The sequence below is a fragment of the Tympanuchus pallidicinctus genome, unplaced genomic scaffold, assembly GCF_026119805.1.
Source record: "Tympanuchus pallidicinctus isolate F22 unplaced genomic scaffold, pur_lepc_1.0 scaffold12, whole genome shotgun sequence".
Taxonomy (NCBI): domain Eukaryota; kingdom Metazoa; phylum Chordata; class Aves; order Galliformes; family Phasianidae; genus Tympanuchus; species Tympanuchus pallidicinctus.
Genome location: NW_026294637.1, coordinates 17,735,764 through 17,760,000, shown reverse-complemented (window position 1 = coordinate 17,760,000; position 24,237 = coordinate 17,735,764). Strand labels below are relative to the sequence as shown.

The following is a 24,237-nucleotide window of genomic DNA, read 5'->3' as shown; positions in this document are numbered from 1 at the left end:
AGAGAGCGCAGAGCAACGGTTATGGGAAAGCTGGGAGTTGCTCTGTGGGATGGGGAAGACTTGCAGATAGGGGAAGTGAGGAGCCATCCCCGTACTGGGACAGGGCACAGACATCTCACCAGGTTGTTCTCCAGAGCCACCTCCACCATGGGGACCGGCCGGGGAGCGCCACCTGCAAGAGAGGGGGCAAGGCTTGGGAAGAGAGGCCAAAATGAAGTGTTTTGTGATGGCCAAGGAGCCTTTGAGGAGGCACAGAGATTAAGCAACACAGCTGTCCTATCACAGGGAGAGCGATGTGGAGAGTGACCGGGGAGGCAGGGAGATGAGCACCGGGTGCTCGCTGGCCACGTGTGCCCACATCTCACCTTGCAGCCCCTCGATGCGCTCAGCCAGCGCCTGCAGCCTGGCACGGCACTCGGCAAAGTCCTCGTGCAGCCCCAGCTCCCCATCCGCCGCCGGCCGCTGCCTCCGCAGCTCCTCCAGCGCATCCTTGACGAAGGGCTGCATGTCCATCACCTCCTGCTCCGTGGCATAGAGGCCCATCTTCTCCACCAGCCTCTCGCCCGCCTCCATCCTCCGCAGCACGGCCTCCACGTGCCGCAGCTCCCTCTCCAGCTCCCTGCGGCTCTTCTCCTGCCTCTTCTCCACCGTGGCCAGCAGCTCCTCCTCCTCGTGCCGGATCAGCCTCACCAGCTGCTCCACGCGCTGCCTCACCAGCTCCTGCACCTCGAGCCCCGCCGCCTCCAGCCGCGCCACCTCGTCCTGCAGCGCCGCACGCGACGCCTCGAAGCCGCCCCGCTGCCCCGCCAGCTCCTGCCCCAGGGCTGCCAGCTCGTCCTGCCGCCGCTGGATCTCGGCGCGGATGTCGCAGTAGAAAGGGGAGTGCTGGGCGTCCAGCAGCGCGCAGGAGCAGCACAGCGGCTTCTCGCACTTCCTGCAGAAGATGCTGGCGGGGAAGAGGAGCGCACGGTTGGCGCTGCGTCCCCATCCGCAGGGGGGCAGGACGCAGTGCTGCGTTGCTCACCTGGTGACGTGGCCCTGCTCGGTGTGCCCGGGGCTGGAGCAGAAGAGGCTGCACGATTTCTTGGTGCCCTCCAGGAAGCGATGCGCCGACTCGGCTCTCAGCTCTTCCACCTTCCTGGCTTCGTGGCTCCTCTTCTTAAAGAACCACTGGTGGTCCTCAAAGCAGCCCGGGCACAGGAACTCCTCGCACTCCGAGCACCACACGGCCGCCGCCTCCCGCCGGCACCGGCAGCAGCTCAGCCCCCCGCTGCTGATCCGCCGGTAGACGCGCAGACGGGCCTGCAGGCTGCTGAACAGCACGTTGTCCACGTCGGGGATGCCGTCAGGCTGCGGGATGGGCGCCTGGCACACGGGGCACTGCCCTACGGGTTTGTTCTCTCTCAGGCAGTCCAGGCACAGCGTGTGCAGGCAGGTGAGCAGCTTCAGGTTGGGTGATTCCTGCCGGCAGCCCTCGCACAGCACGAACTGGAAGTCGCCCTCCCCCGATAGCCCAGAGGGAGCGGGGCACTGCGAGGGTCCGGGTGCGACCCCCGGCTCCTTGGGGGCAGCAGGGCCATCTGGGTAGGAAGAGGAAGCGGGAGAAGTAGGGAGAAATGAGCTGTGTGCGTTTGGAGCGTTGGATTCGGGGTTAAGGGGGAGAATCCAAACGTGCCAATTGATTTTTTCCTTTTACTTTTGCTGCTTCCGGATCTTGCCGTGGGGGATTCAAGAATGGACAAATCGCGTCCCCACCGTATGGTTCCAGCCTCTGAGGTGCTCCCGCCAGCCCTGTCCCCAAAGCCCCCCACATCCTTCCCCAGCCCACCAAGCGAGCCCCACACAAAGCACGGTGCCTCCCCTTGCCACCTCCCTCCACATTTTCTGTATCCCCCTCAAAGAACAGCTTTGCATCCCAATTGTGACCCCGTTGCAACCCACACGTGTAACCCACCCACAGAGCCTACTGGGGGGGCTCCCATTCTGCCTATCCCCCAATCCCTCCAGCCCGCCTCCCCGCATAGTAATAAGCGCGGAGCAGGCACACGGCGGCGGGGGGACCTTATTTACCTTCTTGGGATTCGGATGGTCGAGGGGCTTCGGGGCTGCCGGGCATTTCGGCGCGCTGGGCCGGAGGCTCCGCTTTCGTTTCTGCAATCCGGCGTGGGGAAAAGGAGGAGCTGGGGGAGGGAGGAAGGCGGGGATGATGGGAGAAGGCGGGACGGGACGAGTCCGGGACGGGGCACGGTCCAACGGGGGTCCCATGTACCGCTCGTCCCGTTCCTGCCATCCCACTGCACTGGGAGGGAGAATATCGGTGGGGGATGCTGCCAGGGGGGATGCAGACACCCATAGGGTGATGCTACGGGGGGAATGCCGGTACCCACAGGGTGATGCTGTAGGGGGGATGCAGACACCCGCAGGGTACCACCCCCTTTTGTCGGCTGCCGAGATGGAGGAGCGCTTGTTTTGTCGGCACGAGAAGGCCGCGTGGAGAGGGATTTGCTGGGAAAAAAAAAAATCTATTTCTCTATTTCCTATGGGGTTGGAGGGGACCCCGTAGGGATGCGGGATCTTCCGGATCCCCCCGAGGTATGAGTACGGCAGAGGACGCGACGCTCCCCGAGGTCGCCGGAGCGTTTCCCGAGCATTGCAGCCGCCGGAAAAACTCACCCCGCCGTGAGCCTTGCGTCCCTCTGCCGTCACAGCCACATGAGGGGCGGACCAGGAAGCTCCGGCAGCTCCCTCCTTCCCCTCTGCATCCTCATCCTCATCTAGGAACCGCCGGGAGGATGGAGCCCCCCGGCCCCAGACCGGACTGAGGCTCCAGCAAGGAAAACCAAGACAGCATTGCTTTATTGCAGCAAGGCTGCAATAGGGCTGTTGGGTTTTTTACCCTCTCGGCGTTGCACATTGCAGCAGGGAGATGTTCAGCAGGTCGGGATACCAGGCACTTCCCTTAGGGGATTTTGACCGCTTCCAGCAGTCCAGCATTGGGCTGTACGGTGCACAGAAGGGCTTCTTCTCCTTCGGATCCAAGGCAGACCAGCTGGGATCGGCCAGGAATGCTGCAGGTGAGCCCCGACTGCAGAGGGGAGATGCTGCTTTCTTCTCCTCTGGGGCTTCCAGCAGGGTGTTGTTGTGGCTGGGTGCTCTCACTCGGCCTGGGTGGGGTTTGCTGGTGGGTGCACATTCCCTGCCCCCCTTTCAGACTCCTCCCAGGGTTGGCTGTCCTGGATCTGCCATGGGATCATCACCTCCTTGGTCTTCCTACTGATGCTCCTCACTTTCCCCATCTCAGGCTGGTTTGCCTTGAAGGTAAGGGAAGGGAGCAGGTGAGGAGCAGGGTGGCAGCCCGTGCTCTGTGCCAGGCAGTGCCTGGCATTTCACTCCTGTCCCTGTCTCTGTGTCCAACCCTCAGATAGTGCCTACCTATGAACGAATGGTCATCTTCCGCCTGGGCCGCCTCCGTGCACCGCAGGGCCCTGGCGTGGTGCTGCTGCTGCCCTTCATTGACCACTGGCAGCGTGTGGATCTGAGAACACGGGCTTTCAATGTGCCCCCCTGCAAGGTGAGCCACCCTTGAGGCATCCCAAATACCCGGAGCAGCATTCTGCCTATCCTCATGGTGAGGCAAGGAGCGTTACAGGGCTGGGAGCCACGAGCCCTGGGGCAGGGAGGCACCTATTGACCTTCCGTATCTTGGTCAATGGATGTTCCCAAGTGGAGACATCTCCAAAGCATCAGCCCGTACCCAAATGTCTCTCAGCAATGGCTGGAAGTTGTCATTCTGAGCAGCCCAAAACGTCATCATTGGGGTTGGCTTTATTAAAGAGGTGGGGGAGGGAACCTTGTGGGAGTTTGGGCGTGGGGTGCAGCGGGGCAGACCCTGACCCCCTCTCCCAGCTGATCTCCCGGGACGGTGCCGTGCTCTCCATGGGTGCTGACGTGCAGTTCCGTGTGTGGGACCCCGCGCTGTCCGTGCTGGTGGTGAAGGACCTCGTGGCAGCCACTCGCATGACGGCACAGAGCGCCATGGCCAAGGCCTTGGGCAAGAAGAGCCTGCGGGAGATCCAGGGGGAGAAGCTACGCATCGGAGAGCAGCTGCTGGTGAGAATGGCCCGGGGTGTCCCCTGGCTGGGGACCTCAGGTCTAAACCAGCAGCACGCTGAGCTGTGGGATCTGTTGTCTCCACGGTCTCCCACAACCTCTCTTCCCCTTCTTTCCTCAGTTGGACATCAATGACATGACCAAGTCCTGGGGACTGGAGGTGGATCGCGTGGAGCTGACGATGGAGGCGGTGCTGCAGCCCCCCCGGGATGCCCTGCAGGGACCTCTGGGTGCCATAGCCCCGGTGCTGGAGGGCTCTCCCCCACAGCTGGCTTCCCACCTCCTTGACAGCAAACCTGGTGCCCCAGAGGCAGGTAGGAGCCCATAACCTTTGAGCCCAGAGGATGTTAGAAAGAGGAGCCAAAGTCCTGCAGATACCACTGCCCTGTGAGCACAGCACAGATAGGCTGGGGGCAGCTCAGGTTTCGTGCTGGGAGCTTGGCACGGCTCTCAGAAGGGGTGGGAAGTGACAGCGAGATTTTTCCCCAGGTGCTTTGAGTCACGGGGATGGGAGGAAGACTCACGTGTCAGCTCAGACCCCTGCTTATTCCTAAGAAGGAAAAAATGCACTCTGTGGTTGCAGTGTGACTATTCTGGATGTGTCATCCCTTCAGCAATTTTGGCTAAGGAAGACAGGGGCAAGCAAGGGAACGAAAGCTATGGGCATCTGGTGGAGGCTGGAGGAGGGAGTGCCATGTGGTGGGGGTCCTTGTGGACCAGCAGAGCTCATCCTGAAAGTGTCCCCTGTTCCATCCCCTTGTCCCAGCAGACAGCGTGGTGACAGTGAGCGAGGTGAACCCCCCCAGGAGGAGGCCCAGCGTGGCTGAGCTGCTCTCAGCCGTGGAGCCCATCCTCTCCGAGGCTCTGGTGAGCCAGGTGGGAGCATCCTACCAGGTGGACATCATCCTGCCCGGCGGCGCCCGCAGCACCTTCTTCATAGACCTCTCCTCAGGTGGGGTCTTACGGTGGGGTGGGTGCTCTAGGGGATCTCCTCATGGTCGGCGTCCCAGCTCACAGCTGCTCCCTCTCACCCCATCCGTGTCCAACAGGCAGCGGGCGGGCTGGCTGCGGTGTGCCCCAGGGCAGCCCTGATGTGGTGCTGGAAGTGGCAGAGGAGGACCTGCAGGAGCTGATGCTGGGCGAGCTGCGGCCCCTGGCTGCTTACATGAGCGGGCGGCTGCGGGTGCAGGGCGACTTGCAGCTGGCCCTCCGCCTGGAGGAGCTCTTCAAGGCCGTGAAGCTGCACAGATAGAGCATGCGCGTCCCTGCGTGTGTGTCTGTAGGTGGGGGACAGCAGAAGAACATGGCGAGGACGCTGCCAGCCCTCCCCGTGGGATGACAGGAGGCGGGTGAAGGCCTGAGCGGGGAAACTGAGGCAACGGAGGCATCGCTCCTTGGCTGAGCCCCTCCAGCTGCCCTTGTGCTTGTCTTGTCTCGCCCCTTGCCTGCAATGCATCCAGTGGGCACCCCAGCTTTGGGCCATGTGGTCCTTGCAGCTGCTGCCTTTTGGGGAAGGAGCAGAGGTGGCATCCGGGGAAGGAGCAGCCTGGAGTTGCCCCATCCAACACAAGGAGTGACGGCGTTGATTTGTGTTTCTGCGTTGTGTGGTGTGAGCTCTGTCTGCGCTGCGTGCGTGGGGCTGCGTCCAGCCATGTATCCGTAGCTCTTTATTTTGTAAGCTTCCTTTCTATCCCAATAAACATACTCTAAGGGTAGTAACAGGATGGTGGCTGCAGTTGGTGACCCTGCATGTAGGTTGGTGGCCCCTGCATGCGGCAGGGGGGTTGGAGATTCATGATCCTTGAGGTCCCTTCCAACCCTGGCCATTCTGTGATCCTGTGGGCTCTCCCCCATGCCCCGCTGCACTGAGCCGTGCCTCAGTTTCCCCATTCCTACCAATAGCCTGTGTGGGGATGCTCAGCACCCAGAGGTGAAAGCATCTCTGTTCTGGGTAACCCCAACAGGTCCATGGTGGGGGTACCCCCCCTTTGGTGATGTCCCCCCTCAGTCACAGTCCTTTTAGCTGCCAACTCCTTTGGTCACGGTCTCCACTTGACGGTGGTCCCATAGCCACCAGCGGAGAGTGGATGGAAGGATGGAGAGGAGCCGGGGTGCAGCTCCTCCCATGGAAATGGCTTCCCGGCAGCAGTTAACATAGGTCCCGCCCGGAGGAGGAGTTTGCAGCACCGGGAAACCGAAACTGGGTGACGGGAGAGGCGGGGGGAGCCCCGGAGCCGTGCCACGCCATGGACGGCCTCGAACCCGCGGTCCCGGTGAGCCCCGGCCGGCAGCGGGGGGAGGCGGGGTGGGAGGAGAAGGGGGGGCGGCAGAGGGCTGTGCCCCGACGGGGCGGTGGGCACGGGGCTGTGCTGGGACCTTTTGGAGGGCTTTCATCCTTTCATGCGTATGGAGTGGGTGCGATGGGAGTGTGGGGGGCTGCAGAGTGGGTTGGTGGCAGGGAGAGGGACGGGGTGGCAGGGCGGGTGGGTGCCCCCTGTCCCATCCCCACCCTCCAACGCTGCCAACGCGTTGCCCCTCGTGCTATGGGGAGAGGAAGTGCTGAGCGACAACCAGCGCCCCGCAGGTAGGAAGTGGCCGCTCACCTGGGCCAGGACGGGGGTTCTGAAGCTCTGTCTCCTCCCTTGCTTTGCCAAGCCACTGGAGGACAACTTCCACTTCGTGCTGTGCGAGGGCTGCCGGCAGGAATCGCCCGACCTGAAGCTGCTCACCTGCCTGCACACGCTGTGCCTGGGCTGCCTGAGAGAGAACAAACCTGTAGGGCAGTGCCCCGTGTGCCAGGCGCCCATCCCGCAGCCTGACGGCATCCCCGACGTGGACAACGTGCTGTTCAGCAGCCTGCAGGCCCGCCTGAGCATCTACCGGCGTGTGGTCAGCGGGGCCGAGCTGCTGTGTGACAACTGTGGGAGCAGCAGTGAGTACTGGTGCCCGGAGTGCAAGGAATTCCTGTGCACAAAGTGCTTCGAGACCCACCAGCGCTACGTCAAGCAGGAGAACCACGAGGCCAAGAGGGTTCAGGACATCAGGGTGGGATCGCCGCAGGAGTTCCTCGAGGGCACCAAGAGGACCAGCAGCTTGTCCTGCCCCATCCCGACCCACCAGAAGCAGACTCTAAGGTAGGGAACATCTTGTCATTCATCTTTGGGCTGGGCGAGGTGGTTCTGTCCCTCTGCTGAGGGCTACTGGATGGAAAAGTTGGATGGGAGTCGGTTGCAGTGACCAGTGGGGAGCAGGGAGGAAGTGCTGAGGCTGCTGATGGGGACAGAGGAGGGCATAGGATGAGGATGAGGATGAGGATGAGGATGAAGATGAGGATGAGGATGAGGATGAGGATGGATGAGGATGAGGATGAGGATGAGGATGAGGATGAGGATGAGGATGGATGAGGATGAGGATGAGGATGAGGATGAGGATGAGGATGAGGATGGATGAGGATGAGGATGAGGATGAGGATGAGGATGAGGATGAGGAGGCTGCTGGAGGCCAGGAAGGCAGTGGGTGGAATGTCTAAGGTTGCCCAGAGGTGCTGTGGGTGCTCCATCCATGGAGGTGCCTGAAGCCATGGATGGGGCCCTGGGCAGCCTGAGCTCATGGGGGGCAGCCAGCTCATGGTGAAGAGCTGGAATTGGTTGGCCTTTAAGGTCTCCTCCAACCCAACCATTCCATGATTCTAAGAACAGAGGATCATAGAATTAGAGGTTCATACAATGGCATAGGATGGAAGGGGTCCTAAAGCCCTCCAAGTTCCAACCCCTGCCATGGAATCAGGCTGCCCACAGCCCCATCCATGACCTCAGGCACCTCCAGGGATGGGGCACCCACACCTCTCTGAGCGCCTCACCGCCCTTTGAGTAAATAACTCCTCTTGTTCTTACATTGCTCCCTTCATCTCTGCTGCTCCGCCTCTTCTCACCTCGACAGCATCTACTGCAAGCAGTGCTGCAGGGCGGTGTGCTGCATCTGCGCTCTGCTGGACGCCGCTCACAGCGGGCAGCACTGCGACGTCAGCACGGAGGCACGGCTGCGGCGGGACGAGCTGGCAGCCCTGGGGCAGGAGCTGGCAGGGCAGCGGGGCGGCTTCGAGGCGTCGCGTGCGGCGCTGCAGGACGAGGCGGCGCGGCTGGAGGCGGCGGGGCTCGAGGTGCGGGAGCTGGTGAGGCAGCGCGTGGAGCAGCTGGTGAGGCTGATCCGGCGCGAGGAGGAGGAGCTGCTGGCCACGGTGGAGAGGAGGCAGGAGAAGAGCCGCAGGGAGCTGGAGAGGGAGCTGCGGCGCGTGGAGGCCGTGCTGCGGAGGATGGAGGCAGGCGAGAGGCTGGTGGAGAAGATGGGCCTCTATGCCACGGAGCAGGAGGTGATGGACATGCAGCCCTTCGTCAAGGATGCGCTGGAGGAGCTGCGGAGGCAGCGGCCGGCGGCGGATGGGGAGCTGGGGCTGCACGAGGACTTTGCCGAGTGCCGTGCCAGGCTGCAGGCGTTGGCTGAGCGCATCGAGGGGCTGCAAGGTGAGATGTGGGCACGCTGCTCCGCGGAGCTGGGTGGAGGCCAAAAGCCAGGCCGGGTGTCCTACGTTGGGATTCACATCCCCTCCCACTTGGAGGACGGTGGTTGCTGCCCTCGCTCCGAGGCTGGGATGCCACCGTTGCTTCTGTTGCTGCCAAAGCGATGGTGGAGCTCGCTGAGTGCAGCCAGCCCCCACTGCGCTGTAAGGGGAGGGATGATGGTAAGTCATCTGTGCCCTGGGCTGGGGAAGGTGAGTGGCATGTGGATGTGGGTGTGCAGGAGGGCTGGGGTTGTCCTCTCCAAGAAGTGTGGCATGCACACGGGGCGCCTCTGTCCCTGGGCCCCGGCGTGCTGCCATCTGCTGAGCGCTCCATCCATGCTGTCCTCACTAAGCTCCCTCTCCTGCTCCCTTCAGCCCCACTCCCCACAGCAGGTCCCGCTGTCCCCCAGCAGGACACACCATCTGAGGACAGCAGCACTCCGACCCTCGACCTGCAGCCTCAGCCCTGTAGCCCGGGAGGAGACGCACCCCCCACACCACCCACCCCTGCTGCACAGCAGGATGAAGAAGAAGAGGAAGGCTCAGCATCACCTCTCAGTGCTGCTGGGGACACCACATCTCTCCCCAAGAGCCTCCAGGCCTCCCTGGCCGCCCTGCAGGAAGATTTTGGTTGCTGGGCCAGGGCACACCTGCAGCACATGGATGAGCTGCTGGGGGTCACCGCTTGCCTGCTGCAGGCTCAGCGCAGACAGAACAAACACCTGGTGTCCCTGTCCCGTGGGGTGCACTCCATGGCCTGCTCCCTCAGTGCCATCGCCTCCTCTATGGGGACAGTGCTGCAACCAAGGCCTCAGGACCCCAGATCCGTGCTCACCCCACAGGAGCCCTCGCTGCCCTCCAACCTGCTGGATTTGTTCTACCCCAGCACCTCGCAGCAGAATGAAACGGATCGGGGTCCTGCAGCATCTCCCCCTGCTGCCGAGCCCCCTGCCAGGTCACCATCACCCAAGGCCCCCAGCCCAGTGCTGGAGGAAGAGCATCCCAGCAGGGGCAAGCGAAACTGGAAGCACACTGCTGGCCCCAGGAAGAGGAGGAAGAAGTGAGGGGAAATGGTGTGCAATGATACTGCAGGAGAGCAGTGAGGATTGGGCTCCATCTGCAAACCAGGATGCCTAAAAAACCCATGGAAAGTCGCTGCAGAGACCAAACTCCCCACCTCACTTGCTGTGCCAATAAAATCCTCCTGGGCTGAGCATTTGTCTTTTGCTGGTGTCACAGCCCAAAAGGGCTCTCCTGAGAGCTTCCCAAATTGTGTCCCACTTCCCCCAACAAATGGTTTGAACATGTCCACGGCCACATCCTGAGCATTGCTGGAAAGCATTCCTATGGCATGTCCCCAGCTACCAAATCACAGCAACTTCACTGCATGATGCTACTAATGGCCTTTTCAGCTTTCCAGCACATGTGGGCTGCTGAATGAGCAAGCATTTTACCAGCCCAGCCTCACGGCTTGAGTTTGGCCTCTGCAACATCTCCCAGTGGGGCTCAGGACTGCCCGTATCTCCAGCATCCCCGTGGCAGCAGAGGGGACACGGCCCCACAGCCACCTGCACCTCCTGCAGAGGGTTTTGCAACACCCGTCCCTCTCAGACACCTCCAGCACTGCTCACCCTCCTCATCCCGCTGTGTTTTTTGTTCTTTCAGAAGCTGCCCCCTCTCCAGCCGCCACGAAAAGCTCCCACCAGGTGAGATCTGCTTTTTGCTCACACCACAAGCCGTCCCAAATGCCAGGGCTTCCCACGACATCTCCAAGCACCCCTGTATCTCCTATTCATGGCCTCCACCTCCGCCCCTTGCCTCAGGTCCTCTGTTGGTCCCTGTGTGGTCCCATCACAGCCCCAGGCTGGCACACTGGGTTTGCTCACCAAAGCAAGGACCGTGCATCATTGTGCCTGCCTCGGTGTCATTACTTTGAGGTTCTTTCCTTGGGTTCAAAAACGAGTGCCTTGAGGATCCTCAGCCTTTACCTCGGACTTGTGTGGTTGTGCTCTGGCAGCAAAGGACATCCCTGGCCACACGGGGATGCTCACTGAGCTCTGCTTTGCCCACTCAGGTCCCATTGACCTCCAACCCTGCCAAGAGGAAGAAAGATGAAAGCACCACCACGCTGCAACTTCCTGCAAAAGTGATAAAGGTTGAGAAGGACGACAATGAGTGGAGCACGCCAGTGGTGCCACAGGAACCAAACTGCTTGTCCCAGCCCCAGACCAGCTTTTCTGCACCCACTATGGCTGCCAGCAGGGAAGGTTGCCTGCTGAACATCGTGCCAGACAGCAGCGAAGAGATGCATGACTCAGGTAAGCGATGCTCCTGCAGGCATCAGGTGGGTTCTGGGGGCCAGTTTGCAGCATCCCCAAGAAGTTCCCAGGATGATAGTCACATCTCAATGCATCTTCTTGTTCAGATGGTTGCCCCCCATTACCTCTTTGCTCCCAGGGCACCTCAGCTCAGCTGATGATGCTGACAGGGGGTCAGTTGGCCCTTGTGCTACTGCAGGTCAGACAGTCCTGTGTCCCAAAGGTGATATGTCTTTTCTCTCTGGGCAGATAGCGACCTTCTCAACTTGGGCAGCGATGAAGAGGACAGCATGGATGAGGAGTTGCTGGTGAGTTAAGATCCTGGCAAAGAACTTCTGAAATCCTTCCTGATAGCCGAAATACTTTTGTCAGAACCCTTCAACTCTGTGATAGCCCCATCTTTCCTGTCATCTTAGAGCAGAAAGCTACTCGGTAAGGTTCCGAGCAGGTCACTCCAAGTCATCCAGCAGTTAGTTTGAATAGATCCCTTTGGTCACCTCCAGGACGCACAAACACCCTGAGCTGCTGCCCTGGTTCTTCCTGAGATGTTTATTAAAAGCTAGTCGTTTGCTCCACCAGGACCCCAGTCTGCTAGATGATATGCTGGAGGATGGCACCAGCAATGACAACACACACCTTCCCATCTGCCTCCAGAACACGCTGGATGTGGGACAAGGAACCGTGATCTTCTTTGACGTGAAGATTTGGAGTAAGATCCTAAGTGGGAACGTCTTCTGTAATGAGTTTGCCATGTTGAAGCTGGCTTAGATCCCCACGTATGGCAGCATCACTTCTGATTTATTTGGGGTGGGCAGAAGTTGGGAAGCTTTGTGAGGTATTGGCACGGGCTGCCCTCAGGGGTGGTGGAGTCACTGTCCCTGGAGGTGTTCAAGAAAATGATAGATGTGGCACCGTGGGACATGGTCTAGAGTGGTTACAGGTACGGGGCTGGATGATTTTAGTTGTCTTTCCAACTTTAATGATGCTACGATTCTATGAAGTTCAGATATTTCTGCCATAGGTTTGGTGATGTAAGAGGGAGAACAACCTCTTGAGCTGCTAAGGGCCTTGCTTTTGAGACAGACGGGGGGCTGTTAAAGGCTGAGTGACTCAGTGTTTTATTTCCGTGCTGAATAGGAGGTTAATTGTTCCTGTTCTTCCTCTCTCCTCCTCTTTCGCTTTTCCCTCGACCTCTCCAGAAAATGAAGTCATTCAGATGGCGGTGGTGGATAAAGAGAAAATACTCTCAGTCCTCATTCAGCCCACCATGTGTTTGCCCAACTCGACGGCCAAAACTAGCAGCTACGAGGTGGGCCTGAGGGATCTGCTCAGCCACCTCAGCACCATCCGCAGGCCCATCCTGGCTGCCTTTAGTCTCTGGTCACTGCCCCTTCCCACCCTCCTGAAAAGCCTGTCGGCCATTGGCAAGAAAGAGGAGTTCCTCTCCACGATCTACGGCTTCCTGGATGTTCTACCCCTAATCAAGGAGAAGGTCCCCGACAAGGAAAGCTGCAAGCTGAAGAACTTGGCCAGCAACTTGCTGTGGCGGGACCTGAGCAACTGCAGCACCCTGGAAAGTGCGAGCGCCATGATGGACCTGTGCAACGTCCTGGAGATCGACCTGGAGAACAAACCCACGCAGCTCCTCAGCCCTGCCAGCCTGGAGTCCTTCATGTCCCTGCAACCCTTGCTGGACAAGAAGCTGCTCAGCCGGCCCTCGGCCCAGACGTTGGCTTCCCATGGCGTCGGCCTCCCCGAGCTGCACGCCTGCTTCGCGTGCGACCCCGCCAGGGGTCTCCCCAAGATGTGCGCCTTGGTCAATGCCCACAGGCATCCCTCTGAGAAGAAGGTCCGTCACCTGAGCAAGATCAAGGCCTACTTCCAGCAGCAGCCGCTGGCGGGTAGCAGCCACACCTCAGTACACGATGGGTTGCTGGAGGCCACAAAGACTAAGCAAGACAGCTGAACGGTACTCCTCACCAATCCCATCCCATTGCCCTGCGTGGGATGAAACCTGGGTTTGCGGTTCAAACGCCCAAAGTGAGCACTCTCCAAATGCAATGCCAGCCAGGCCGTTGCTTGATGGGGCGATGACCTTAATTGCCCTTTCTGTGTATGCATGCAGATGAAATAAATTGTTTCTCTGCTTCGTCACCTGCTGCAAATACTTTGCTTTACTCCCCATGCCCATGTTCAGTGTGGAGGAGGCTCAGGTAGACCTCTGCTCAATACAACTCCCTGACAGGAGGTCGTGGCGAAGCGGGGGTCGGCCTCTGTCCCAGGTAACAGTGACAGGATGAGAGGTGATGCACCTCAAGTTGTGCTAGGGGAGGTTCGGGTATCAGGAAATATTTCTTCTTTGGAAGAGTGATAATGCATTGACACAGGCTGCCCAGGGAGGTGGGGCAGTCACTGTCCCTGGAGGGGCTCAACAGCTGTTGGAGTTGTCACAGTGAGCAACGTGGCTGAGGGCAGTCCCAGAGCCTTCTCCAAGCTAAAAGCAGACAACTACCTACACCTGATCTGTAAAAGATATCCCAAGTTAGTAAAGGGATAAGACGTTTCCAGACCTGAAACTACCCTTAAATGCTGCATCAGAGAAAAGGGGAGACTTGTACCCATCTTTCCAACAGATCTTGCAGGTACCCGGTCTGGAGTTGGGACACGTCTCCTGGGAGATCTTGCAGGGCTGCTTATTACCAGAAAAGATGTTGAAAATAAACTGCAGTTAGCTACACAGCACGTTTGACACCAGCTCCTTGTTAGCTAATTAACACCATCCCCAGGGGACTGGGTGCTGCCAATTATCTTTGATAGGAGTGAGGGCTACAAAAAGCCCTGGGCAGCCCCTACCCCCTTATGCTGGGCTCTGGCAGGCAGGATGAGGCTCCTGAGCTGCCTGGGCTTTGCTCTTTTCTGCTGCCTCCTGGAGATGGGAGCTGCCTACAGCTCCTGGGGCTTTCTCCGAGGGGAGGCGGAGCTGTGGGGGGCTCAGTCCTTGGGGCAGCCCCATGCCTTCTCCCAGCCCTCCCCATGGGCATGGGTGGACGTGTCCCAGCTCCAGGCTGCATCCCCACTGCACCCCGTGTCTGTGTGGTGCCAGGAGGCTCAGATGGTGGTCACAGTGCACAGGGACCTCTTTGGTACCAGGCGCCTGGTCCGGGCTGCAGATCTGACCCTGGGTACGGCTGCCTGCCCGGCCACAGCCCAGAATGCTGCTGAGAACGTGGTGACCTTCACGGCTGGGCTGCATGAGTGTGGCAGCACCCTCAGGGTAAGGCTGGGGGCCACGGGTGGGGGCTGACTCCTTGTTTGCACCTCGGGGTGCCGTGTAGCAAGGGATGCTGAGCCTTTGGGTGTTTAACTGGGAAGTTCTGACTGGTTTCTTCCCGTTTGTTTAGAAGGGTTGGAAGCAAACCTAAAGAGAAGCAAACCTAAAGAGGAAGCAGCTGCCAGCCCTCCCAGTGCTCGTTACTTCACATAGCCAAGGGCAGGCTTGGCGCTGCTGAAGCTTCTTTAGCCTGCTGGTGTCTCTGATGCAACACTTAATGGAGCACAGTGGCTGGGCTCTGTGCTTGGGGAAACAATTACAAGGTTTTCCTTATAGCTGGGAGCCTCAGCTCCTCTCTGAAGGCTGCAGAGCACCAGCAGCTGACAGTGAGTTTAGGGAAGTCTGGGTGCTGCCTGCTGTTGCTAGAGCATGTGTATGGTAACTGTTGAGTCACAGCCTGAACCACTGATTGAGCACCTGGGGAAAGGAACCTGGCAGCACAGGTGAAGGCAATTCAGCTGTGTGATAGGAAGGGTGGATTTTGGCTGCACCTCTCTTTGACCTCATTTAGGGGCTGACTGCCACTGGAGGAGGATCTCTGGTTGGAGATCCCTCCCTTGCGGAGTATTCCCTGCAAGCCTAGATCTTCAGGGACAGGTGAAGCCTTTCCTTTTTTCTTTGTAACCCCTTTCCATTGCATTAGTCCCGTTGTTATGACACCTCCTGTATGCCCATTCCACAGCACTGATCTTTTGATTGTTACAGAATGGCATGAAGCTGCTCTGAAAAAAGCTCAATCTCCTGGGAGAGGCTGTGGGGCTCCACTTGGGTGGCTGGAGGAGGAGGGTTCTTGGTGACTGCATCATGCAATCTGCCTCTCCCCAGGTCACCCCTGAGGCTCTCATCTACAGCACAAGTTTGAATTACAACCCAGTCCACGCTGGCAACCCTGTTGTCATCCGCACCAGCCCAGCTGTGGTTCCAATTGAGTGCCACTACCCAAGGTGAGTTGATGTGGATGGGCACCAAGCCCTCCTGCAGCAGCGGAGCCTTCTGATCACGAGCATCACTCCCCAGGAGGAGCAACGTGAGCAGCCACGCCATCCAGCCCACGTGGGCACCCTTCCACTCCACCCTCTCCTCTGAGCAGAAGCTGCTCTTCTCCTTGCACCTAATGAACGGTAGGTTTGGAGCAGGGGTCTCCCCTGGTGCGTGGGATGGGTGAGCTCCCCAGGTGGCAGAGCAGGACTGGCAGCTCCAAGGCCTTGTGTCCTCATAGGGTTCCTTGTGTGTGAGCAGTGAACTGTCTTCCTTTCATTCCAGATGACTGGAGCACCGAGAGGGCCTCTACTGTGTTCCAGCTGGGGGAGGTCCTCCACATGCAGGCGAGCGTCAGCGTGGGGAACCACGCACCTCTGAGGCTCTTTGTGGACAGCTGCGTGGCCACCCCCAGCCCAGACAGGGGCTCCTCTCCCCAGTATGCATTCATTGATTTCAGCGGGTAAGAGCTGCCTGTGCCCAGCTCTTGGCTCACCTCTCGGAGCCCTGGCTCTCAGCCACCTGGCTGACCTTTGTTTGTACTTAGGTGCATGGTGGATGGGCGGCTGGATGATGCTACCTCGACTTTTATATCCCCAAGGCCCCGGCTAGATGTGCTTCAGTTTGCAGTAGATGTGTTCAAGTTTGCAGGAGACTCCAGCAGCCTGGTAAATCCAAGACTGTGAACTCCCTTGTTTAGATGTTGTCCAACCTCGTGCCACGGTGTGAGTCAGTGCAGCTATGGGGCTGTGTTGGGAAAGTATTCCTAGTCACTTGAGTTGGAAGGGACCCTTAAAGTCCATCGGTGCAGCCCCTGCAATGCACAGAGACACCCACAGCACATCAGGTGCTCAGAGCCCTCCAGCCTGAGCTTGCTGTCTGCAGGGGTGGGACACCACAGCCTCTTTGGGCAATCTGTGCCAGTGCCTCGCTGCCCTTAGTGCAAAAAAAAAACTTCCTTACATCCAATATAAATCTCTTCTCTTCTAGTCTGAATCCATTTCCCCCTACCCTTCAACAGACTCTGTTAGAGTCTGTCCCCTCGTAGCAACACATGGATGGGGTGTTACTGCTTCTGATAGTAGCCGTGTGAGCCCAGGCTCCTCCTTGGGTAATGGTTCTGGTCAAGACAAGCCCCCCTAAGTTAAGCTTGAATGGCTGCACTCAGTGTTCTGAAAGAAGCAGTGGTGTCTGGAGTGCCTCGGGGAGATAGTGGTCCCTCACAGGGCATGGGGAAGCAGTGTGTGTGCCTCTGAGGTGACCGACCACCTCACCCTGCTGCTTGGTCTCTCAGCTTTACATCACCTGCCACCTGAAGGTCTCCCCAGCCAGCCAACCTCCGGACCCTCAGAACAAGGCTTGCTCCTTCCACAAACCCAGCAGGCTGTGAGTAGCTGGGATGTGCTTCTGGGGTGCCTGTCAGTGGGGTCCCTGCTATAGGGCAGGCTGGTGACCAGGCTCTCTTCCAGCTGGGCGCCTGTGGAGGGCACGAGGGCTGTGTGCTCGTGCTGTGAGACACAGAGCTGTGGCACAGCACGGCGCTCCCTGCAGCCCTTCAGCCCATCCCATCAGCACAGAGGAAGGCGATCCCGCAGAGAGCTGCCCCTGGGTCCCACGCTGGGAGAAGCAAACGTGATGCTCGGCCCTCTGCTCATCCATGGCCACCAGCAGCACCCAGCAGGCAGGGTGCCCTCAGCAGGTGGGTAATGAAGACGGGGCGTGGGTCCATCTTTGCTTCTGACCACCTTTGGCTTCTCCTCTGCAGGTGCTGGAAGCCATGTGGGGCTGGGGCTGGCTGCTGGCCTGGCCGTCCTGCTCCTTGCTGCTCTGGGAGCTCTGGTTGCCCACCGGATGCACAGCAATCCTGTCTGAATTGTGTTCTCAACTGTTAGCTTCTGATATCCAATAAAAAGTAAACCTGACCCACTATGGGAGACTTCCTGGGATCTGAAGGGGGGTTCTGGCTCATGCTGTCCATCCTGTCAGTAAGGGCTGGTGGGATGGGGGTCCCTGCTAAGGGGGGCTGGAGAGGTGCAGAGAAGGTTTGGCTCTTCTTGGGCTGCAGGGAGGCAGGAATTCCAGTCCCTGCCCCAAGGACTGTTTATACATATCTATATGTAACGAGCCTTGGATGAAATGCATAAACAGTCCTTGGAGCAGGGACTGGAATTTCAGCCTCTGCTTTCCTCCCTCTCCCCCCCGCTGCCACCACAGAAACGGGCTTTTCCTTTCAGCGCTATGGAGCTGGGGCTGTTCTGATGCTCCTGTTCCAATCCTGAGAGCAGATGCTCTCTGCCGGGTGCAAACAGAACCCCTGAATTCTGTGATGGGAAAGAGGAAGGGTTTCTGTGTTTCTCCTACCAGCCTTGTTCTTAAGAGACTTTCTCTACTGTTAGCAAAGCTCTGGCTTGCACCCATGGGTGGCCATTCCCCCTGACAGCCCTCGTCCCCTCCTGAGCAGAGTCCCTGGCTTCTTCCTGGCATGCAGCTTTGTGTTACAAGCAGAAAGGAGCTGTGCTTTTAAGTCTCTTTTGTATAACATGGGGGGGAAGAATGTTTTGCTTTGGGGCTTGCCCTGGGACTTTTCATCTCTGTCTCCTCCAGCTCTGTTCTTACCCTCTTTCCTGGCCTTGCTGGTTTGTGGCCAAGCCATCTTCTGCTTGGAAGAAGATCAGCACAGAATTTCCCTTTTTCTAAGGCAAGCACCTCCGCAGCTCTGTGTCTCGATGGGCTGCTCATTGCAGAGGGGCCCCTGAGCTGCCCCCTCCTCACCAGCCAAGGCTCCTGCCCTCGCCCTGTGCTCCCCAGCCGTTGTTTACTGATTCAGCAGCGCCTGCCCTGTTATCTGCCTGCCGTCAGCATGAGTGCCTTTGCCAAATGTCCTCCCGAAGACAGAGGCTCCCTGCTGGAATGCCTGGCATTTCTACGCAAGCACCAATCTCAAGGTATCCTAAACACCGAGGAGAAGTCCTGACCTGCTCCGTGGGGAGGAGAGTCAGCAGCAGGGCAGAAGGTTGTGCAATACAGCATGCTTGCATGTGCATCGTGCTTTTGGGGTGTTGCGTCAAATTCAGTGGGGTTTCTGGCTGCTGACTGATCCGAAGCTCCATCTGTTTCCTAGGGGCCAGCTGAGCTCTGCTGCAGCTCTCTTCTAGCTAAGGGCACCACAAAGGTGGGGAAGGATTTGAGGTGCAGAGCAGAACACCCTTTGTGTCACCGTGCACATAGCAGGGTGGGGAAAAGACATACAGATACAACGAAGGGGCTGAGAACGTGTGGGGCTGAGTCTCAAGCAGCCATCCATTCGCTAAGGGATGCCCTGGGTATTTTGCTGGGTGCTGGGCAGAGCTGGCTAACATGGGCTGAAGGCTCAGCCCTGGAAGAGTGCTGCAGTAGGGTGTGATGGGGCTGGCTGAGCACGGCTGCACTCGTGCCGTTGGTGGGAAGTGGAATGTGTAAAGTCCCTATTTGGGATGCTATGGAGGGGCCACAGGGCAGCAGCAGCATCTGGAATAGCTCTGGGCAGGGCTGGGGGTGGTGGAAAGCCCCCACCTCTGACCCCCCCCCCCCACAGCATCACCTCCCCAGGAGCCTTGAAAAGCCCCTTATCGCCAGGCAAAAACCTAAACAAGCCGCTCCGTCCCCGTCTCCCCGTCTCCGGCTTCTGCTGAGTTTTCTAAACAATTCCCCCAAAGAGGCTGACGAGGATGTTTTCTCTCGCCTTGGGCAGCCTAGGATGGGGGGCACAGCACCCCGGAAACGACTCTGCCTCCCCATCCCCACGTGCAGACAGCACAGGGGGCGAGGGATATAAAGCACCGCGGAGCCGCCTTAGCTCCCATGCTGGGCGAGCTGGCAGTAGGCAGGATGCGAGGCGGCTGCGTGGTGCTGGGGCTCCTGTGCTGCTTGGTGGCCGGGGTGGGCTCCTACACACCCTGGGACCTCTCCTGGACAGCACGAGGGGATCCCTCTGCCTGGTCCTGGGGGACTGAGGCGCACTCACGGGCCGTGGCCGGCTCGCACCCGGTGGCCGTGCAGTGCCAGGAGGCGCAGCTGGTGGTGACGGTGCACAGGGACCTCTTTGGCACCGGGCGTCTCATCAACGCTGCCGACCTGACTCTGGGCCCAGCTGCCTGCAAGCACTCCTCGCTCAACGCCGCACACAACACCGTTACCTTCGCCGCTGGCCTCCACGAGTGCGGCAGCGTCGTGCAGGTGAGATCTCGCAGGTGGTTTCCTCCCAGACAGGAGGTTTTGTTTTTTATCCACCAGAGCACTTTTTTTTGCATTTCCCAATGGAAAGAGACAGCTCTGGGCTGATGGGGGGGGAGGGGGGAGGTCTCAGTGCCTCGTTGCCAACTTTGTGCACTTTTCCTGCCCAGGTGACGCCAGATGCCCTCATCTACCGCACGCTCATCAACTACGACCCCAGCCCTGCCAGCAACCCTGTCATCATCCGCACCAACCCTGCTGTCATCCCCATCGAGTGCCACTACCCCAGGTAAGGGCCCTGCACCCTCATTGTCCCCCCACGTCTCCCCATTGCCCAGCTGAGTGCTGACGCTGTCGCTTGCCAGGAGGGAGAACGTGAGCAGCAACGCCATCCGGCCCACCTGGTCCCCCTTCAACTCTGCGCTGTCAGCTGAGGAGAGGCTGGTGTTCTCCCTGCGCCTCATGAGCGGTATGTGGGATGGCACCCTGTACACCAGCAGGGTTGTGCCAGGTGGCGCAGCTCCCAGTCACCCAACTGGGGGCACCCAGCTGTCCCAAAGCCATCAGCCACACTGCTCCCTGGCTGTCATTTCCGCTGTCCCCTCTCTCACCCCCTTGTGTCACCTCCCTGCCCTGCAGATGACTGGAGCACAGAGAGACCCTTCACCGGCTTCCAGCTGGGCGACATCCTCAACATCCAGGCTGAGGTCAGCACTGAGAGCCACGTGCCCCTGCGGCTCTTTGTGGACAGCTGCGTGGCTGCCCTGAGCCCCGACGGTGACTCCTCGCCCCACTACGCCATCATTGACTTCAACGGGTGAGCCTGGGGGGGGCTCACTGCATCACCACACTCAGGGGGTTCAGCAGGATGCTGACCCACCCCCCCATTTGCCCCATGTTCAGGTGCTTAGTGGATGGGAGGGTGGATGACACCAGCTCTGCCTTCATCACACCCCGGCCACGGGAGGATGTGCTGCGGTTCAGGATCGATGTCTTCAGGTTTGCAGGGGACACCAGGAACCTGGTAAGGCTGTATGCTGTGTCCATTCACAGCACCTACCCTGAGCCAGGCTGTCCCCAGGGAGAAGTCCCCAGCCCTTCCCCTGCCTTCCCACAGATCTACATCACCTGCCACCTGAAGGTGACCCCAGCAGACCAAGGCCCAGACCCCCAGAACAAGGCTTGCTCCTTCAATAAGGCCAGAAACACGTGAGTAGCTGCGGCACAAATCGGGCTGTTTTATGAACTCCAACTCAGGGGCTGGCACCCAAGCCTCAGACACAGGACACAGACCCTCTTTGTGGGTCTGGAGGGTGGTGGAAGAGGAGCTACCTGATACTGGGACACCACCTCACGCACCCCCAGCGTGTGTTTGCCAATGTTCTTGGTGTCCTTTGGGCAGAGAAGGGAGGGGGGAGTTGCAGGGGGTCCCTACTCACCAGTAACAGTCCTGCTGTCCTGCTCCAGCTGGGTGCCAGTGGAAGGCAGCCGGGATGTCTGCAGCTGCTGTGAGACGGGCAACTGTGAGCCGCCCGCTCTCTCCCGGAGGCTCAACCCCATGGAGCGATGGCACGGCCGCCGCTTCCGCCGTGATGCCGGTAAGGTCCCTCCTTAGGGCTGAGGAGACCCAGGAAAGGGGGTACACAGCTCATGGTTCCATCCTTCCCAGGGAAAGAGGTTGCAGCTGATGTGGTCATTGGCCCCGTGTTGCTTTTGGCGGACCCGGGAGCTGTGGGACAGCTGCAGGAGGACGGTGATGGTGAGTCCCTGTGGTTGCGCCCTTGTGGTGCGGCTGCAGTGCCCTGCTCTGACGGCCGGGTTTGGGTTTGCAGGTGAAGCGGTGACGGTGCCCAGCGTGGAGATGGGGCTGGTGTGCGTGGCCGTGGCTGTAGCGCTGGCTGCCGTTGGGGTGGCTGTGGGTATTGCACGTAAGGGCTGCACCCGAACCTCAGCTGCGGCATGAATGCAGGGCGAGCCGTGAATAAAGCCTGGAAAAGAGAAACTGTGTCGTGCTGTCCCTTTGCGCCGTTGTGGCTCTGGGGTAGCAGAGTCCCCAGCTCCAATACCGCCTCCACCACTTGGGTTCAGTGTTGGGGGTTGCACTGCAATGGGGCTAGAGCACTGCCAGCAGGGGGATGCCCCAGGAGGTCTTCAGCTCCCCCCGGTGCCCCTGGTGGCTCTCCTAGGTACTACTGGGGTCAGCGGTTGGGTGGCCATAGAGGTGTCCCCAGCCTCTGGTCACCACGTGTTAGGGGGATCCGACTCCATGCCCTGCTCGGGCTCTGGGGGTCGCAAACCAGCCGGGTGGGCGCAGGGATCTGCTATACAGGATGGGGTCCCGGCTGGGACAAATCCCAAACCCCCGTGCACCCAGACTGCTGCGAGCGCCGGAAGTTCAAGAGCTCCGCTCTTGCCCGTGCCCCTTCAGCTCCGCGCGGCTACGTTCCCCCCTCAACCCGAGCTGCTGCCCTCGCTCTTCACACACTGTGCATCGATGTCAGTTCCCACTGACACGGCGATCGAATGAGGGCCCTGGCACGCAGCTGCTGGAGCTGCGGTTGGGAGAAGCTGAACGAGCCGAGCATCCATCGGCTGCAGCTGAAAATAAAGGCGGTTAAGCACGGAGGGGCACAAGCACGAAATAAAGACAGAGGAACCAAATGCAGCCCTGGGAGTCGAAACCGCGGTGCGCTGAAGCCCCGAGGCGGCTCCGCCCGGCGGGCGCGGGAACAGTGCGGACCCGGGTGAGGACTGCAGAGTGAAGCACAAACGCGGCGGGGCCTCCGGTGGGCGGGGCTTTTTCTGCTGGGCGTGGCTTTTGGTGGGCGGGGCCTTCGGTGGGCGGGGCCGGGAGTCCTGCAGGGTCCGGTATCGGTTCCGGGTCGCGGAGGCGGAGCCTGCGGGAATCGAGCGGCAGAGCCATGGTGGGAGCGGGTCCGGCGGCGGAGTGGGGGAGCCCGGGGGGCTGTGGGGGCTGCACGGGGCTTCACCGGGCTCTGAGCGCTCCTTTCCTCCGCAGCGGTTCCGGTTCTGCGGGGACCTGGACTGCCCCGACTGGGTGCTGGCAGAGATCAGCGTACTGGCCCGAATCGTTAAGTGATTTCCCTACCAAACCCCGTCCGTCCCGGCGCCGGGCTCCGCTTTCGGCAGAGCCGGGCGCGGTGCTGAGCCTGCTTCTCCCTGCAGTCCTCGGTAAAGCTGAAGTTAATCTGCGCCCAGGTGCTGCGGGAGCTGCTGGGAGAGGCCATTGATGTGAGTGTTCCCGCCGGGAACCATGCAAGCTCCCAAACCCCTGCTTTGGTTATAGTATTGCAGTGCTAGCTATGCAGCGCTGTAGTACCAATGGAAATAGGTGTATTACTGTGTAATTAATTAGTACCTGTGCTTCTGTCCTGCAGTATGAGAAGATCCTGAAGCTGACGTCGGACGCCAAGCTTGGTGAGCCCCATTGCCCTCCTGCTGCTGGGAGCCTTGTAGGAGGCAGCCACCCCCCAGGGGTCTGTCTGTCGCTGAGCTGAGCCCCCTCCTCCCCGCAGAGTCAGGTGATGTGAAGGCTGCAATTGCTGTGCTCGACTTCATCCTGTCCAATGCAGCCAAGCACAATGTGGATGGTGAATCCCTGTCCAGCGAGCTGCAGCAGCTGGGACTGCCCAAAGGTGGGGCGTGGGATGGGGGCACGGGGCCCTGCAGTCACACATCTGCAGCAGGTGCCGCCTCGTTGTGCCCAGTCCTACAGCGAGCAGTGCACAATGCTGGCTGTCCTCTCATGTCCACACTGTCTGACTCCTGGCTTTCTGAGCCCTGCCCTGTTCCCTCCCTGCTGGGGTTTGGCTGCCCCAGGGCTGGGGCTAGCAGGAGTAGGCTCGCATTGTTTCTCCCATCTTCCTTCTCTGGCAGAACACGCCACAGGGTTGTGCCGCTCCTATGAGGAGAAGCAGAGCTCTCTGCAGGACAGCCTCAGGGCTGGCAGCCTCCGATGTGAGTGTCCCACTCATACTGCTGGTGTGCGACCCTTAGGGGCAAGGCGGAGGGGGGAAGGAGGGAGAGTCTCTTCCTCGGTGACATCCCATCCTAGGGTGACACATTGGCTCTGTGCTGCCCTGGCTGAGCTGAGCCACGAGACCAGGTTGGGCACTGCATTGCAGTGAGCCGCTTGGATGGCGTGTCGTGGCGGGTGGACTATGCACTGAGCTCCAGCGAGCTGCAGGAGGTGGGCGAACCTCTGGTGCAGCTGCTGCTGCGTGTGCGGCACCGGGAGCACGGGGAGCCTGAGGCCGTGCCCATGGCCGTGTCGGCGGAGAAATTCCGCGTGCTGCTGGCAGGTGAGGATGGGTGGAGTTGGGGCTGAGGGAGCGAGTCCCATCCTTTCTCTCAGGGCTCTCCAAGCCCTCAGAGCAACACTCCATGCCACAGCTTCTCCACCCTGCAGAGCTGAAGCAGGCCCAGGCGCTGATGAAGACCCTCCTGTGAGGACGCGGCCCGGCGGTGGTGTCACAAATACAGTGCGTGTGTTCTGTCCTCATAATAAAGTGCGGGAGCGAAGCCCGAGCTCTGTCAGCCTCTTCCTGTCCCCGGGGCCTTCGGGCCGTGCAGGCCCAGCGCGGTCGTTGCCATGGCGACGCGAGTGCGGTCCTTCCCGGCATGCCCCGGGGCGAAGGCGGGGCCAATGGGAATAGGAGCGGGGCGTATCGCCATGCGATGGGACCGCCAATGGGTGGTTGGCGGGGCGT

At 59.9% G+C, this 24,237-nt stretch overlaps 6 protein-coding genes across 13 annotated transcripts in view; 5 read left to right on the top strand and 1 right to left on the bottom strand.

Annotated features, from left to right (window-relative positions):
- PML (PML nuclear body scaffold) overlaps positions 1-2,713 on the bottom strand; it is a 3,706-nt gene extending 993 nt beyond the window's left edge. For 4 of the 5 annotated variants that reach the window (XM_052671990.1, XM_052671992.1, XM_052671991.1 and 1 more), the window contains exons 1-4: positions 2,071-2,435; positions 1,025-1,580; positions 366-946; positions 120-172 (exon numbers count right to left, since the gene is read on the bottom strand). In XM_052671990.1, coding sequence (XP_052527950.1) covers positions 120-172; positions 366-946; positions 1,025-1,580; positions 2,071-2,353 — 1,473 coding nt within the window. In that variant the 5' untranslated portion in view covers positions 2,354-2,435. Of the gene's footprint in view, positions 1-119; positions 173-365; positions 947-1,024; positions 1,581-2,070; positions 2,436-2,673 lie in introns of those variants that run through there. The other variant, XM_052671994.1, reaches the window with a different exon arrangement.
- Positions 2,457-5,829, top strand: STOML1 (stomatin like 1). 3 transcript variants are annotated; one of them, XM_052671995.1, is made up of 7 exons: positions 2,629-3,074; positions 3,212-3,318; positions 3,422-3,571; positions 3,907-4,110; positions 4,232-4,424; positions 4,877-5,062; positions 5,160-5,829. In XM_052671995.1, exons 1-7 carry the CDS (start codon positions 2,927-2,929, stop codon positions 5,360-5,362), a joined length of 1,191 nt encoding a protein of 396 aa, XP_052527955.1. In that variant the 5' UTR covers positions 2,629-2,926; the 3' UTR covers positions 5,363-5,829. The 3 variants fall into 3 exon arrangements, with proteins under 3 accessions (XP_052527957.1, XP_052527955.1, XP_052527956.1); XM_052671996.1 differs by having other exon boundaries at positions 2,667-3,074; positions 4,880-5,062; XM_052671997.1 differs by lacking the exon at positions 3,907-4,110 and having other exon boundaries at positions 2,457-3,074.
- A 128-nt stretch (positions 5,830-5,957) lies between these two features.
- LOC128075353 (protein PML-like) lies at positions 5,958-13,140 on the top strand. The gene is made up of 8 exons (XM_052671989.1): positions 5,958-6,383; positions 6,766-7,244; positions 8,050-8,630; positions 10,334-10,374; positions 10,743-10,986; positions 11,236-11,294; positions 11,566-11,695; positions 12,186-13,140. The coding sequence occupies exons 1-8, from the start codon at positions 6,357-6,359 to the stop codon at positions 12,950-12,952; spliced, it is 2,328 nt and encodes a 775-aa protein (XP_052527949.1). The 5' UTR covers positions 5,958-6,356; the 3' UTR covers positions 12,953-13,140.
- A 699-nt stretch (positions 13,141-13,839) lies between these two features.
- Positions 13,840-17,414, top strand: LOC128075472 (zona pellucida sperm-binding protein 3-like). Its single transcript, XM_052672267.1, has 8 exons — positions 13,840-14,260; positions 15,143-15,261; positions 15,335-15,438; positions 15,581-15,758; positions 15,843-15,963; positions 16,590-16,681; positions 16,765-16,994; positions 17,061-17,414. The coding sequence occupies exons 1-8, from the start codon at positions 13,868-13,870 to the stop codon at positions 17,165-17,167; spliced, it is 1,344 nt and encodes a 447-aa protein (XP_052528227.1). The 5' UTR covers positions 13,840-13,867; the 3' UTR covers positions 17,168-17,414.
- A 1,554-nt stretch (positions 17,415-18,968) lies between these two features.
- LOC128075473 (zona pellucida sperm-binding protein 3) lies at positions 18,969-21,489 on the top strand. Its single transcript, XM_052672269.1, has 9 exons — positions 18,969-19,510; positions 19,678-19,796; positions 19,873-19,976; positions 20,147-20,324; positions 20,411-20,531; positions 20,625-20,716; positions 20,975-21,105; positions 21,177-21,266; positions 21,340-21,489. The coding sequence occupies exons 1-9, from the start codon at positions 19,136-19,138 to the stop codon at positions 21,468-21,470; spliced, it is 1,341 nt and encodes a 446-aa protein (XP_052528229.1). The 5' UTR covers positions 18,969-19,135; the 3' UTR covers positions 21,471-21,489.
- An 837-nt stretch (positions 21,490-22,326) lies between these two features.
- COMMD4 (COMM domain containing 4) lies at positions 22,327-24,198 on the top strand. Of its 2 annotated transcripts, none has more exons than XM_052671982.1 (8): positions 22,327-22,431; positions 22,527-22,598; positions 22,694-22,759; positions 22,906-22,945; positions 23,044-23,163; positions 23,405-23,485; positions 23,653-23,829; positions 23,921-24,198. In XM_052671982.1, the coding sequence occupies exons 1-8, from the start codon at positions 22,429-22,431 to the stop codon at positions 24,181-24,183; spliced, it is 822 nt and encodes a 273-aa protein (XP_052527942.1). In that variant the 5' UTR covers positions 22,327-22,428; the 3' UTR covers positions 24,184-24,198. The 2 variants fall into 2 exon arrangements, with proteins under 2 accessions (XP_052527942.1, XP_052527943.1); XM_052671983.1 differs by having other exon boundaries at positions 23,937-24,049.
- The last annotated feature ends 39 nt before the right edge of the window (positions 24,199-24,237 follow it).

What these genes read in the sequence shown, in the direction of transcription:
- STOML1 (XM_052671995.1), top strand. Translation starts at nt 2,927, where the DNA reads ATGTTCAGCAGGTCGGGATACCAGGCACTTCCCTTAGGGGATTTTGAC. An exon ending in ATCGGCCAGGAATGCTGCAG is followed by an intron (nt 3,075 to 3,211) that starts GTGAGCCCCGAC and finishes CCCCCCTTTCAG; the next exon opens with ACTCCTCCCAGGGTTGGCTG. An exon ending in ACCTGGTGCCCCAGAGGCAG is followed by an intron (nt 4,425 to 4,876) that starts GTAGGAGCCCAT and finishes CCCTTGTCCCAG; the next exon opens with CAGACAGCGTGGTGACAGTG.
- LOC128075353 (XM_052671989.1), top strand. Translation starts at nt 6,357, where the DNA reads ATGGACGGCCTCGAACCCGCGGTCCCG. An exon ending in CACCAGAAGCAGACTCTAAG is followed by an intron (nt 7,245 to 8,049) that starts GTAGGGAACATC and finishes TCACCTCGACAG; the next exon opens with CATCTACTGCAAGCAGTGCT. An exon ending in CTTTGACGTGAAGATTTGGA is followed by an intron (nt 11,696 to 12,185) that starts GTAAGATCCTAA and finishes CGACCTCTCCAG; the next exon opens with AAAATGAAGTCATTCAGATG.
- LOC128075472 (XM_052672267.1), top strand. Translation starts at nt 13,868, where the DNA reads ATGAGGCTCCTGAGCTGCCTGGGCTTTGCTCTTTTCTGCTGCCTCCTG. An exon ending in GCATTCATTGATTTCAGCGG is followed by an intron (nt 15,759 to 15,842) that starts GTAAGAGCTGCC and finishes GTTTGTACTTAG; the next exon opens with GTGCATGGTGGATGGGCGGC. An exon ending in TTCCACAAACCCAGCAGGCT is followed by an intron (nt 16,682 to 16,764) that starts GTGAGTAGCTGG and finishes GCTCTCTTCCAG; the next exon opens with CTGGGCGCCTGTGGAGGGCA.
- LOC128075473 (XM_052672269.1), top strand. Translation starts at nt 19,136, where the DNA reads ATGCTGGGCGAGCTGGCAGTAGGCAGGATGCGAGGCGGCTGCGTGGTG. An exon ending in CTCCCTGCGCCTCATGAGCG is followed by an intron (nt 19,977 to 20,146) that starts GTATGTGGGATG and finishes CCTGCCCTGCAG; the next exon opens with ATGACTGGAGCACAGAGAGA. An exon ending in CCGCTTCCGCCGTGATGCCG is followed by an intron (nt 21,106 to 21,176) that starts GTAAGGTCCCTC and finishes CATCCTTCCCAG; the next exon opens with GGAAAGAGGTTGCAGCTGAT.
- COMMD4 (XM_052671982.1), top strand. An exon ending in GCAGCTGGGACTGCCCAAAG is followed by an intron (nt 23,164 to 23,404) that starts GTGGGGCGTGGG and finishes CTTCTCTGGCAG; the next exon opens with AACACGCCACAGGGTTGTGC. An exon ending in ATTCCGCGTGCTGCTGGCAG is followed by an intron (nt 23,830 to 23,920) that starts GTGAGGATGGGT and finishes TCCATGCCACAG; the next exon opens with CTTCTCCACCCTGCAGAGCT.